Source organism: Ambystoma mexicanum, chromosome 4p (genome assembly GCF_040938575.1).
Source record: "Ambystoma mexicanum isolate Mex_15411 chromosome 4p, UKY_AmexF1_1, whole genome shotgun sequence".
NCBI lineage: Eukaryota > Metazoa > Chordata > Amphibia > Caudata > Ambystomatidae > Ambystoma > Ambystoma mexicanum.
In genome coordinates this window covers 703,377,707-703,390,933 of record NC_090927.1, presented here as the reverse complement: position 1 = coordinate 703,390,933, position 13,227 = coordinate 703,377,707, and the positions used below count along the sequence as shown (strand labels likewise).

The following is a 13,227-nucleotide window of genomic DNA, read 5'->3' as shown; positions in this document are numbered from 1 at the left end:
CTCTATCGCACCACTCTGATTCTCAGGGGCTGGCTTTCAAGGAAATCATATGAAAATGTAAATTATGTCTCTTTAGCTCCATGCTGTCTTAATAAACCTTAAACATGTGCATGTGCAAGTTTAGCTCCATGCTATCTAAATCAACCTCCACATTGTCCATGTTTTAGAGTGGTTTAGCTACATGCTATGTAAATGTGCCTCCACCCTGTTATGTTTTAAGTCGATTTAGTTCTATTCTGCCTTTATAAACCTCCACCTTCTTGATATTTGAAGATGCTTTAGCTCCATGTTATATTTTTAAACATCCAGTGTGCTCATGTTTTAAAGTCGTTTAGCTTCATACTATCTTAATGAACCTCCAACTTGACCCTGTTTTAAAATGGTTTACATCCATGCTATCTAAATCAACCTCCACCGTGTTATGTTTTAAGTCAATTTAGCTCCATACTATCTTAAGAAACCTTCACATTGCTCATGTTTTAAAGAGATCGAGCTGTAACTAGCCCACACACTTCTTTCTCTCGACATGTGCCTTGAAGTTGGCTTGGCTAATTTGGGCGATAACAAATCATGTTTTCCTTGACCAGACTTAGTGGACATGGAAGAAGCAATGAATTAAGTGCATTTTTCAAAGCCATTCCATAATAGGTTAGTCAGAACACAATCCCTTTCAGGGGGGCATATGGCATTAGAAGGCAAAAGCCCAGTTAGTAAGACTTAACCATCCCCCAAACATAGTCCTCCAAAAAATTCTGATTTCCTTCACCATGTACACACTGCGCTAGTTCTCAATTGCGTTCTTTAAAAATACCCACATATTAAATTAAATAGAAACTTGAAAGTGTTTCTATAAATTCAAAGAGAACCCAATGAATATTTCAAACTTTGTGAATTATTCACAGGTCTAGTAAGATCTTTTGCAATTCATGTGTAAGAAATCATCCTTATTAGGACACAAAAGGACGGCGTGACAGGTTCATTTGAGGGCACTGTGTCAATTCAGTACCATTACACTACTTTGCAGTATACATTATGGGCCTGATTCATGGAATTTTTGGTGTGGAAAATCGGAGATATGTACGTCATTCTGCATGCGAACCCCTGTCCGTCGATTCATGGAATAGACTGTGTGGCTCTTGCGTAACTTGCAGGGTCTTTGCACATGCTCGGCACGTCTCTGCGAGCGGTTGAGTACCTTGCACGAGACACCATGCAGAGCGTTGTTGAGACCTGCGCAGAGGGCAGAGTAGGGGGCGGGACTTGGAAAATGAGGAAGAAGATGGGAAAAAGTGGGCATTACAAGGTACGGGTCCCAGGCAGTCCATAGCACGGCCAAAAATGCACACGACAAAACGTGTTCATGGATGTGACCCCTCAAACTCTCACATGCGAAATGCCCACACAAATCCCTTCATCTCTCCGCCACCCATAGGCAGGCATAAGAACACTTGCGCATAGAACTCGCAGCACGGAGGTGGGTTTGCATGTTGGATTTAGGGGTGCGTGTATGCAGCCGGGAATCTGATCGGATTTAGGGGTGCGTGTACGCAGTGTAGTGCGGTACAGGAACGGTTTGCAGGGGTTTGCACACAGATTTTCTGAGTTACGATACATCGTACGTATGCTGTCAGGGTGCGTGTAACAGTTACGGGTGACCCCACACAAGGTTCCCGAGATGCAGGCCTGCTTGCGGGGGACCCCACGCACTGTTTGAAGGGTGCGAGTATTCACACCCAGGGGAGCGTGCAAAGTTAGATGTTCTGGCTGTTTTTCCTTTGCGTAGGGGTGTGCCGGTGGCGTTCTGACCGCGACTTGCATATATGGTTACTTTGCACAAACAATTCTATGAATACATGGCCCGTGCATTTTGTATTCTGTGCGCAGGCTTGCGCAGTGTAGTTCTCGGTATGCGGCCTTTGCAGGAAAAATTCACACCTTTCCATGAATCAGGCCCAACAGTTTCTTGCAATGTAATATTTTGCACTCTCTGCACTTGCTTTCTTACTATGTATCCTCCCTTTCTTTCCTTTCATGCCTCTTTTGTTTTCACTTCATTCTCCTGGGACCCCCATGTCTCCTCTGGGCTTCTCTCTCATCTACACTTTTGTTCTCTCCTTCACCTCTCCTTTTGAGTTCCTCTTGATCTGTGCAATTCTTGCATTCATCTTTTCACTGCACACCTCTCTCTACATGTCCTCTCTTGCTTAATCCCTACTTTCTGTATGCCTCCCTCTCACTACACTGCTTGCTTCCTATGCATTTTTCATTATCCCACTTCCCCTGCTAGCATCTCACTCTCACCATAACACTCACACTTGTACCATGTTGCCTGCCTTGATTTAACTCTCTTCTAGCTCACCTGCCCCTCACCTGTGCCTTTCCTTCTTCCCGAGGGGCATTGTGAGTTACTGATAGTGTATGACCTTGATCCCTCACTGGTTTCTTCTGTCTTTTCTCTTTACCTGACAACATTGTTTACCTTTCTGCACCCTTATGCATACCACTCGCCTCTTTATCATCCCTTCACGTTTGTACATCTTTCAGGCTCACATTTGGACACATATCTCCTGCTCCATTCCCTCCTCTGCACTATTCTTCGTACACTTCACAGCCCCCTCTCCTATACGCTCCCCTAACTCCTGCACTTTTGCATTATAGTCCCACCGCCTTCTTACTCCTTTGTCCTTCACATCTCACTCCCACACACACAAACAGCACACATTATAACAGAACATAATAACATAACAGGTGTATTTGTAAAGCACGCGTTCACCCCGAAGGGGCATCTTGGCGCTAATAACAGATGTTTATTGTTACCCAACTTAATGGTACTCGTTTTATCGACCTCAAAAGGATGAAGGGCTGAGTGGACCTGCAAGGATTCGAACCTGTGACCATGAGGAAACACAGGCCCCTGTAGTGGATGCATTAGTCCACTAAGCCACAGACCCAACCAGATACTCTCTCCCTTCTGTGCCCCTGTGAGGGATTGACATTAGCAAGGGTGTAGTAGCCCTGGCTTTTTTGATTTGTATAAATTAATACAATTATGCAGTTAAGTCCATCTCTGAAAGGAAAATCTGCTGATCAGATTACCCTTTCATAAGCCGAATGCCAAAAGCATAGTGCGTACCTGTGCCATGCTGTATCAGTATGCTGACCTGCAGAGCCTTCTCTACCAGTGGTGTAGAGCAGGTTCAGAGGACACAAGTGCCCACTTGACAGCTGCAGTGACATTTGGGTCTCCTGAGCACACGAGGCTGCACCTAAGACATGAACCCATGTACCAAAACCCTATAATTATGAGTTTACTGTCCATGTGGCAGATACCAAAGTCAAATTTAAATTCAGGTCTTCAGCCTGCACTAGTATTTATCTGACTGTAGTAAGCATGCCAAAGTTCAAAATTGCTTGAATCACCTAAAAACAATCTGGAACGGAACACCAACATACTGGCAACTAAACGCCAGACCTCGGGAGGCTCACGTGCCTTACATAGCAAACCTTTAAAAAAGCCAGAGTCTAGGCTAGCCCTTAAAGAGAAGACCTGCAAGCAGCCCTTCCCGTGCGGTTTCCTAACCGTCTGGAACTCAATCTTGGCTCAAAATGCCCCCAACATTCTCCAGTTCCGTAAAACACAAAAAATTGGCCTTTCAACAATGCCTGCCAAATAAATGCAAACCCTGCCCTCGCTCTAGCACCAGTACTGCTCTTCTGTATAAAATGCCACGTCCATTACTGGCATCCTCCTGTTGTAAAGCAGTCTGCTGCTCTCGAGCTAGGTTTGCCCTATACGCAATACAGTAAAAATAGATAAAACAGGTTGAACATTTCAGTGACTGCAGGAGCACTAGCGCAACATTATTTTAGCAATATGCGATTATGGTGCTTCCTCACTATCATCATGAATTGGCTTCAGTGCTCCTTCTTGTATTGCAATATGCAGACACAGGTATATCAAACAGTTCAGCAGGGGAAAGAGAGAACCAAAATGTAGACGGCATCTGGAGCAGGGAGTGTACATAGCAGTGGCACTGAAAGAGAGCAATAGAAACAGTGTCAAACCATAACAGCATGTATGGCCCGGCAGAAGCTTTCAATCAGTATAATTAGTAGGTAAATGTATACTGTGTCAGTTGCACTCATTCCATACTCATTGGAGGGGCAATGGGAAGGAATGTATCAATGAGCACTTCTGCTGGACACATCACAGTGCCTATGCAGCACTAAATGCACAGATTGAAATAAGATATGTTATTGGTTCATTTCATTATACAGTATATAGTTCTCAATGCACTTGATGAAATTAGTATTATTGATCAAATTCACCCTTTTGTTTTATTAAACTGTATATTGCTTGTGTTTTGTTGATAAAGTCCTAAATCTGTGTCCCTTACACAGAAGAAGGACATATGCCTTTAAATCCCAGCAGGAACAAGGACTGAGCTATTCATTTGCCCACGTGACTTGACCGTTATATGGAGGAAAGAGGCGAAGCCATTGCATTGTATTGCAAATGAGATGAATGGAACATGGCTTGAGTTTGCTCACCTTGACGGCAGACACGCAAAAGCCAGACGCTAGGAACGGATGAAATTGATGATATAAATGTTTCTTCTGGCACAATCTCCTGGAAAACGAAGAAATGCTCCTTGGCATATGTACTAATATAGTCAGCCAATGATATGCAATGTATTTCTCTGAGTTATAAAGTGAAAGTTGTTTGTGTTAGGTAGATTTTCCAAAGGGTTCAACACAATGGATTATAGGCTGGTTGCGTCTCCTCCCTGCTTCTTGTGCATGCTTTTCTGTGTCTTGTCGAAGCCTCCTGAGTTGAATCTGTGTTTGTGTCTCTTTTTCTGAGTTGCGTCCTTCCTCTTTGTTACATTTTGTGGGATGTGCAATCCTCTGCACCATCTACCTTGTGTAATATGCTCTAACACAAATGAATTCATGTTTATTTCACTGAACAGGTTGGTGGGATGGTAAGTACCCGGCCTGGCACTGCCTCCATGGTGCATTTAGTCATTGTATTGGGTTTCTTTGGTGGCAATAGACTAAAAACAGTTTATATATCGACTAAGGCGTGTGTAAGTAATTCAGTGTGGACATAAGTCAGTGCTGAGCTGGTGCAAGGAGTTATATTGTATGAAGCAATGTGACAATATATCAACCTCCATTTCTTGGAAATGTGGCTGTATTGGTTGCTTTGACGGCCAATATGGTGCCACCCTTCGTCCCATTCTTAGAGGGGTACTGGTTGGCTGCCTGATAATGGCTTGCTCTAGAACCAGGCCTTGTGTTGAGTAAAGGACATTATCAGAGCCAGAGCAATGGTGAACACCAGTGCACACAACTACAGGGACTTTGAGTCATTTGGGACCATACTGCCAATTCCCTGCTTTACAGAATAGAACGGAAATAATGACATGTTTCTCACTGGGGGTAAGAGGAATTTTACAACTGAACATCACATCTTGAGTGTGTAAGTTGTTTGTAGGCATAGGCAGCAATCGTTGTTATCCTCTTGTATGTTGATTTTCACAGGAAAATCTTAGTTAATCTCAGGCTAGGTGAGATTCCCTGTGCAAATAATCAGGCACATTTTCACTTCTGCTTTTCTATGGAGCACATCAATTTTACGTTTTACTCTGTATTTAGTTGAAAGCTGAATGTTGTACCCCAAAGAGTTTTTCCTTTTTAATGAAATTAAAATTACACATTAATTACTTACCGCTTCTTTTAAATCCTTTTGAAATCTTAGTTTCATCAATATCATTTTGCGTGATTGACACAATTAGGTTCCAATATTTTTTTTATGTCATTCTCATTAATTTTTATTGTAAAATAAAATTCACATACCAGTTTTATCGTTTTTATGACAACAAAATTGTGCTGGCATTTGCTTTTTAAAATAACACATATTTTATTGCGCTCCAAAGTTACTTGTTAAAATTTGAATTAAAAATCATATTTTATTTTAACATTTTATAATTCAATGTTTTACCCATAAATTCCAATTTTCGTTTCACCCACTTCATCTTATTGTAATGTTGAGTGACAAATCCCCAATTATCGCCCAGATATATTTTTAGCAATAAGCCTAACAATTTGCTTTTCTTCCCGATTTCTAAGAATATCACATTCAAAGAATAGACACTTGTTTTTAATCAGCACATTTCTTACTTTCTTATTATTTTTAAAGGAGTGGGAAAGTAAATGTGCTCTTAGTGGGTGCCCATTATTATGCCACGGTGTAGGCTAACAACATATTTAATATTTATTAATACATGTATATTGCCCAGACCTAATTCATAGAGCAGGGAAGTGCCTCACAGAAACTGATTTCTAGAAACATCCTAGTGGGCGGGAAAGGCAAATAGAATGAGCGAGAAAAAAAGGATTGTTGAAATGGTAGAAGTTGAAGGGGAGTGCATGACAGGAGCAAAAGGGGCTAGATAGAATGGATACCTTCAGGTAGAGAGCTGCCCGGGTTTAGGAGTGAAGTAGGAAAATTATGGGTTTGCCCTTTTTTGTTGGATTTTGAAGGTGAGTCTCGAGTAGCTCTGTTTATAGTGTGAGCTGCCTATGAAAGAGCGATTGTCATATGGGTACGGTGACTGGTAGGCAAACTTATGGATATGTCGTACAGGGAAATTACACTTTATGGCACTACTATAGAAGTATATTACCAAAATGAAAGAAACAGTGTATGTTGACAGGGCACTACCATTGCTACCATAACTGCAGAGAATGAGTTATGCACAGCTAACATTTCCCCTCATGCAATGGCAGGCTTGGAGTGCACAACAAAAGGTGAAGCTGATATCGTTCTGCTGGTGGACGGCTCATGGAGTATTGGGAGACCGAACTTTAGGACAGTCCGCAACTTCATTGCACGAGTGGTTGAAGTATTTGACATCGGACCTGATAAGGTTCAGATTGGTAAGAATGAGGGGAGCAGAACTTTCGAACTGCCCAACGCAATGGCTGTGGTGGCCTTCTAAGCAATGTCTGTACTCTTTCAGCTCTTGCCCAGTACAGTGGTGACCCCCGAACAGAATGGCAGTTGAACACTCACAAGACCAAGAAGAGTTTAATGGATGCTGTGGCAAACCTGCCCTACAAAGGCGGCAACACACTTACAGGTAAGTTACTTTATCACACCTTCTCAAAGAGTTGACCGTTAAGTCAGGCTGGTGTTTTGCCTCTGCTTTTTCTAGGGTAGAGGAGCCCACTAACATTTATCTTTTTTTGTTACTCGAGGGCTGGCTTTAAATTTCATACTACAAAACAACTTCAAGCCAGAGGTTGGCATGAGACCTAAATCACGCAAGATTGGTGTCCTCCTGACTGACGGCAAATCACAAGATGACATTGTGGCTCCATCCAAGAGAATTCGTGATGAAGGATATGAGTTATATGCTGTGGGTAAGTCAGGAAGGATATGAGTTATATGCTGTGGGTAAGTCAGTCTCTATGAACCTGTGATCACAGGAGGTTGAAAACTAAAGTTTGTTGAACACATGCTCCGCTAGTGCTTCTCTTCTCTGTGTAAGATATAAGGGATGAATCGCAAAGAACACTATATCAGGCATAGGTTCTGCATGCTATAACGTACCCAAACAACTCCTCATAACTTTCAACTAAAGGCAGTATTAAAAAGAAGTAAAGTGTGACTACTTCTGTGCAGTCAAAGCATGATGTAACTGATTTACCAAAATGTCCCACATAGCCCAATACATAGATTAATCTTAAAATGGAATAAGCTTACACCATGTCATAAGGAATACATTACAATTGTACATTAAGCTCTTTACGATCTTTTTTTCGTCTCTGGCCAAAACAAATTTACACCTCATTTACTACGTGTGAAAAAGATCCTGCATGCCACACATTTAAAATGATTTTAAATGTTCACACCTCTCATACACTACTTCTGTCTAGAACCAGCGGTAATATAAGTGTGTTCCTGAGTGCTTCAACTCTGAACACATATGAACATAGGTCATGTGACACCTTTGATGGAATGCTGATATTCACACTGCTCCTTAGCAGACCAACAACTCCTGGACACGCCTCCGGGAACATTAATATGTGCATATCTACTATCACTTTGCATGTGCGTATCCTTTTGCCAGACCGCTGCATGTCCACCATTGCCTATTTATTTGCGGGTCATGACAAAGTACTCTTGCGTAACATACACTGGCATTATTTACTATTTCTTCCGATGGAAAGCCACACTTACTCTCGAAAAAGCTTGCGGAATCGCCCCCAGGCTGTGTGGCAGGGATGAACCTAGGTTCTCATGAATTCATGGCATTGCTTCAACTAAAACCAAGTGACATGGTCTGGGCTTAGTGAAAAGGTCCTTGTTCCGGGACGCCTTTCTTATGTAATGTAAAACTAGGCAGCACATTGGAACAAATGATGACGATGCAAGGCATGTATGGTCCAAGCTATTTTCTAAGTGAGTAATTGGATCCCATAAGGTCTTAAGCAGGGCTTTAAAGATTGCTCTGTGCAGCTTATGAGGCCTGAATCCTACATCCAGACTGACAGACATGCCCTCCTGTCACTTTTGACCTTGGGATGTAGTTGCATTCAACCATGAGGATCTAGTTGTAAGAACCATGAGGATTTACGAACCGATAAAATGATCGTATGGGAACTCATCATTTCAAGCTATAATGTAAATGCATCTATTTTATATGTGTCCAATCTTCAGCTCTCAGCTCCAACCTGCATAGGCTTCAAAACACTGCTCACAGCTGGTAATACACTTTTGCATAATAGCAAAAATAATGGAATGAAACGGCAAAACAGATTGGGCCTCATTACGAGTAGGGCGGTAAGGGATACCGGGCACCAGTAAGGAGACTGGTGCCGGTAATCCCTTACTGCCCTACTACGAGTTCCCTTAGTGGGTCCCTCCTTTAACGCCTGGTCTGACCAGGCGTTATGGACGGGACCCGTTAAGGGACTTCAGAGCTAATAACGGTACCGCAATTTGCGCCTTCCCCATTCCCAATGAGCCCTATGGGGGCTCAATGGGAATGGGGAATGGCTTTTTCAATGGGGACTTACCGGTCCCGCAATACACCGGTAAGACCCCTTTGAACCATTGAACCATACCAGTGCCGGACCCGTTATTGGAGGCAGTCATGGTGCAAATAGCGCCATGACTACCTCCAATCACGGAATGGGGCCCCTTGTGTTTACATATATCCACAAACAGCGGGATTATGAGGAAAAGGTTTTTTCCACTTTTAGTTACATATCATTCCTTTTATTGTTTGACTGAGAGCAATTTGTAATGTGCAATTTTCATAACAGCAATTTTCAAGTCACGGAGCCAAGCAGCTCCTTTTTTTCTGGCTCTAAAATGAAATCCCAGATGTGACGCTTCACCCAGGGCCAGGATGACCCAACAGCAGGGCTGTTCCGGTCTGATGCAGGGTTTTACATTACCTGCATGTGGGAGTGCTGGGAAGATTATGTGTACATCTCCTACTGCTCAAATGGGGCTCACAATATTAAATTTGGTTTCCAGATCTGGAAGGCTTAGCAGGAAGGCACATCTGTGGGCCAGGAAAAATATGCCGAGTAGAGTCCCTGACTTCACATGAGCCGGTGTAATGTCTTCAACAGAGGGCTTCCTGGCAGCGATGCCTCTGCGCTCCAGCGACCCGCCCAGCAGCCACACTCTGGACCCCTTACATGGGCCACAATGGAAAATATGCCACCGTGGATGAAAGTGAAACATTAGCACAATCATTTTATGGCCCGGCCGCTTGCATTTGTGCCATTTTCTCTGCTTCATTTATGATTGGTAGATTAACAATTGCTTGTGCCAACCCTCACTAAACTGACGTAGGACGACGTTGCTAGAAATAATTACCACAGGACTTAAGTGCTGAGGCTGCATCTCCACATGGCACTTACCCTCTTTCCATGACCCTGATAACACTTAAGACGGTGCCAAAGGTTTCGAAATTCCCCCTCCTAAGCAATTTTTAATTGAGGCAAGAGATCTTGGCATCATGAACATGTTGACCTTTTGACCGGGGAAGAATCATGGCTCTGCATTACTTTTGCAGAGTCCAGGCAGCACCCAGTAAAGGCACCATTTCAAGTGAGCGAGCAAAAAAGAGCGGCACAACAAACACCATTGGCAGATGGCAAATAAAGGCCATATATTGCAAGATAATCCTCCATTTCTGGTTGAGGTTCACGGACAAAGAAATGTGAACAGTCCACTTGTCCCTTCACACTCAACATACCACGAATATAAGAGATAGGATTTCCTCACCAATTATTGGAAACATTGTAGTCACATGGGCAATATGTAGTGATACTTGGGGATCAATCCAGCAGCAGGTTTCTACCCAGTTCCAGAAAACAATCACAAGGTCTGTGTTGCCTTGGCAGGCATCAAGGCAGGGGCTGCTTCATGTCAGTCACTTATCCTGGCAGGTCATGAGGGTACTACGTGAGGGGAAATCAGTGTCACTTGTTGATGTCATACTGAGTTCTGCATTAGATGTGACCTGATGATCCCTACTGAATCCAGGGGTTGCTTGTTCTTAATATATTATTTACATCTTCTTCTATAGGTATTAAGAATGCAGATGAAAATGAACTGAAGCAAATTGCAACAGACCCAGATGAGATCTATGTGTACAACGTTGCAGACTTCTCGCTCCTTACAACCATTGTGGACAGCCTCAGCACTAATCTGTGTAACAGCGTCAAAGGCCCCGGTAAGGATTATTCTGTAGACATGTTTGTCCAATTACTTTTTGTTCTTATAATATGCTTTATTCATATTTTTCTTGGTCATTTATTTATGCATATTTGATTATTGTAATGGTATTATTAATTGTAGTAATAATAATAATAATAATAATAATAATAATAATAATAATAATAATAATATCAATTGAGAGTTCTTGTAGAAGTCACATCATACACATCTTGGAGCTGAATGCCATAGCCTCATGGAGGGTGGTCAACCGGGAACTGCCAAATTCACCCTCAAATGTTTGCTGAACTAAGGGCCAGTAGATGGGTTGCCCCAGAAGCTTGATTAAGCTAAGAATTGTGCATGTGAACGTGGTGATCGAGTTAGTATCCAAGCACATGCACTATCTTAAACTCAGGGATCTGGATGACAGAAATATCCTGGCCACTTTACTGCTGCTCTTCTATGTTTGTAGGTTAATAATGATTACAAAGAGCAGGGTTCTTAGCCCTGCATGTTCCAAAGCAGGGTAAGTGCCTGCTGCCGGCTTTGTAGAAACTTCATAATTGTTCAGATTAGATAGATCTGCTACATTGGATAAATCTTTAGACCTGCTTAGTATTTGCTGAGGGCTCCAAGAGCCTGATTCCATGAACTTCATGTTAGCAGCTCCCTATCACATTAGGGATTTGAACCTAGCCTCTGTTTCTACAAGTCCTTACTAAAGGAGTCCCATTGTCTTGATGTTAGGTGCTACAGGCACCTTGCCAGGAATCTGGCTCCCAAGGATTGCTACAATGACCTCCTCAAAAGATGAACTGGCACATTAGTGCAACATTGACACCTCTGCTCCGAATTGTCAAAAAGTGATATCACATCCAGTTGGGAGATCGGGGGTGAGTTGGAACAGAGCTTTGCCTTAAGATGCTTTGGTACTTAAGAGGGCAACGATGTGCACCAAATGTGTTAGGTGACTACCGTGAACTCAATACTCCATTATTATGCAACATCTTAGCATTGATTTGCTATCATTATTGTTATTTTTTATAACACATTCTAGAATCGCTGCATAAACGATTCGCAAAGAAGTTACATGTGTTTTAACTCTGACTTACTCTTCTTTTCTGGGAGTAACTCAAGAGTAAGCCAGAGTTACTACTGGTAACCTATTTGTAAATCAACCTCTTCGAGGTTTTCTGCAGTATAAACTACTAGATCTAAGATTTAACAATGTTCATGATCTCCTTGTTTGTACTGTAAGCGGATACATACTCTTTTCTCTCGTGTCTATTTGAAATATTTTGTGTGCATTTAACACAGGTTCTGCTCTTTCTCCCCTGTAGGTGGCTTGGAGCCTCCCTCCAACCTGGTTACTTCGGAGCCAACTCCCCGTTCTTTCAGAGTGACTTGGGTACCTCCTTCTCACTCCGTGGATAGATTCAGAGTCGAGTATTATCCTGTAGCTGGAGGAAGACCCCAGGAAGTGAGTATTATCTTCACTGATGATCACAGGCACTTCCAATACAGACAACGTAATGGGCAGAGTCCACTGGCAAGCACTGAAAATCATATAGCCCGGTGACCAGTGGTGTAAGGAAAACACGTTTTTTATATGTACAACCAATGTCATTGGACATTCAAACAGCAAAGCGGAAGTTGGCATTATTGGTAAACCAAATGTGTTAAGTTTTATTATGTGTCTAAACTGGTCTACATTAGTGGTATTAATCTGCATATACTTCTTATCGTGGCATGGCACTTTTTTCTTGACATGAAGGGTATTGCAATCATGATTAGTGTTGTTAGTTGGCTAGACAGTCCTGTCTAGGCATGTAATAACACTTCACTCATTATCATGTTTGCGTTACCCTTGCTGCACAGTAACGTTGGTATACTGTGCATCAAGGGTAAAGCAAAAGTGAATAACATGCTCCCCATAAGCCCCCCCCCATACATTTAGCACCCCTGCTCTGCGGTGCTGCTAAATTTAGGGGTGAGGAATAGCATAAATACGCTCACAAACAACTCTTTCACCTGTGCATTAAAACATTGTTCAAACAACTCCTTGCATGCACACATACGTGAAAGCAAACACGCCAACATACATACTCACATACATACATATTACATAAAAACACTTACCTTACCTGTTTGCACCCTCAACATGTGCCACGCCACCACAAGGACCTAATATCTGCCCTCTCCTCTCCACATCCTTTGTTCAACACTCTTCAAGTAACTTTTCAAAACGTTTGTAATTCTGTTGCTCTATTTTGGAATATTAAAGCCAAGGAATTTTCATTTCCTTTCTATTTTCTATCACTTAGAGAACTTTAACGTTCCCTTCTCAAGTAAGAAAAGATTTGCGGGAAGTCAAAATCTGCACACAACCTAGCTTTAAGTTGAGTTAGAGAAAATATAAAGCATTACAAAATAGGGATTTCTAATGCAAACGAGTATTTTCTACAGCTAAAACTTAA

The 13,227-nt window shown here is 42.3% G+C and overlaps 1 protein-coding gene across 5 annotated transcripts in view; it reads left to right on the top strand.

The window, feature by feature from the left end:
- The window catches only part of COL12A1 (collagen type XII alpha 1 chain), a 296,727-nt gene that overhangs the window by 136,836 nt on the left and 146,664 nt on the right, over positions 1-13,227 (top strand). For all 5 annotated transcript variants that reach the window (XM_069606261.1, XM_069606259.1, XM_069606260.1 and 2 more), the window contains 5 exons: positions 6,796-6,945; positions 7,029-7,148; positions 7,267-7,431; positions 10,620-10,766; positions 12,091-12,230. In XM_069606261.1, coding sequence (XP_069462362.1) covers positions 6,796-6,945; positions 7,029-7,148; positions 7,267-7,431; positions 10,620-10,766; positions 12,091-12,230 — 722 coding nt within the window. The remainder of the gene's footprint in view (positions 1-6,795; positions 6,946-7,028; positions 7,149-7,266; positions 7,432-10,619; positions 10,767-12,090; positions 12,231-13,227) is intronic.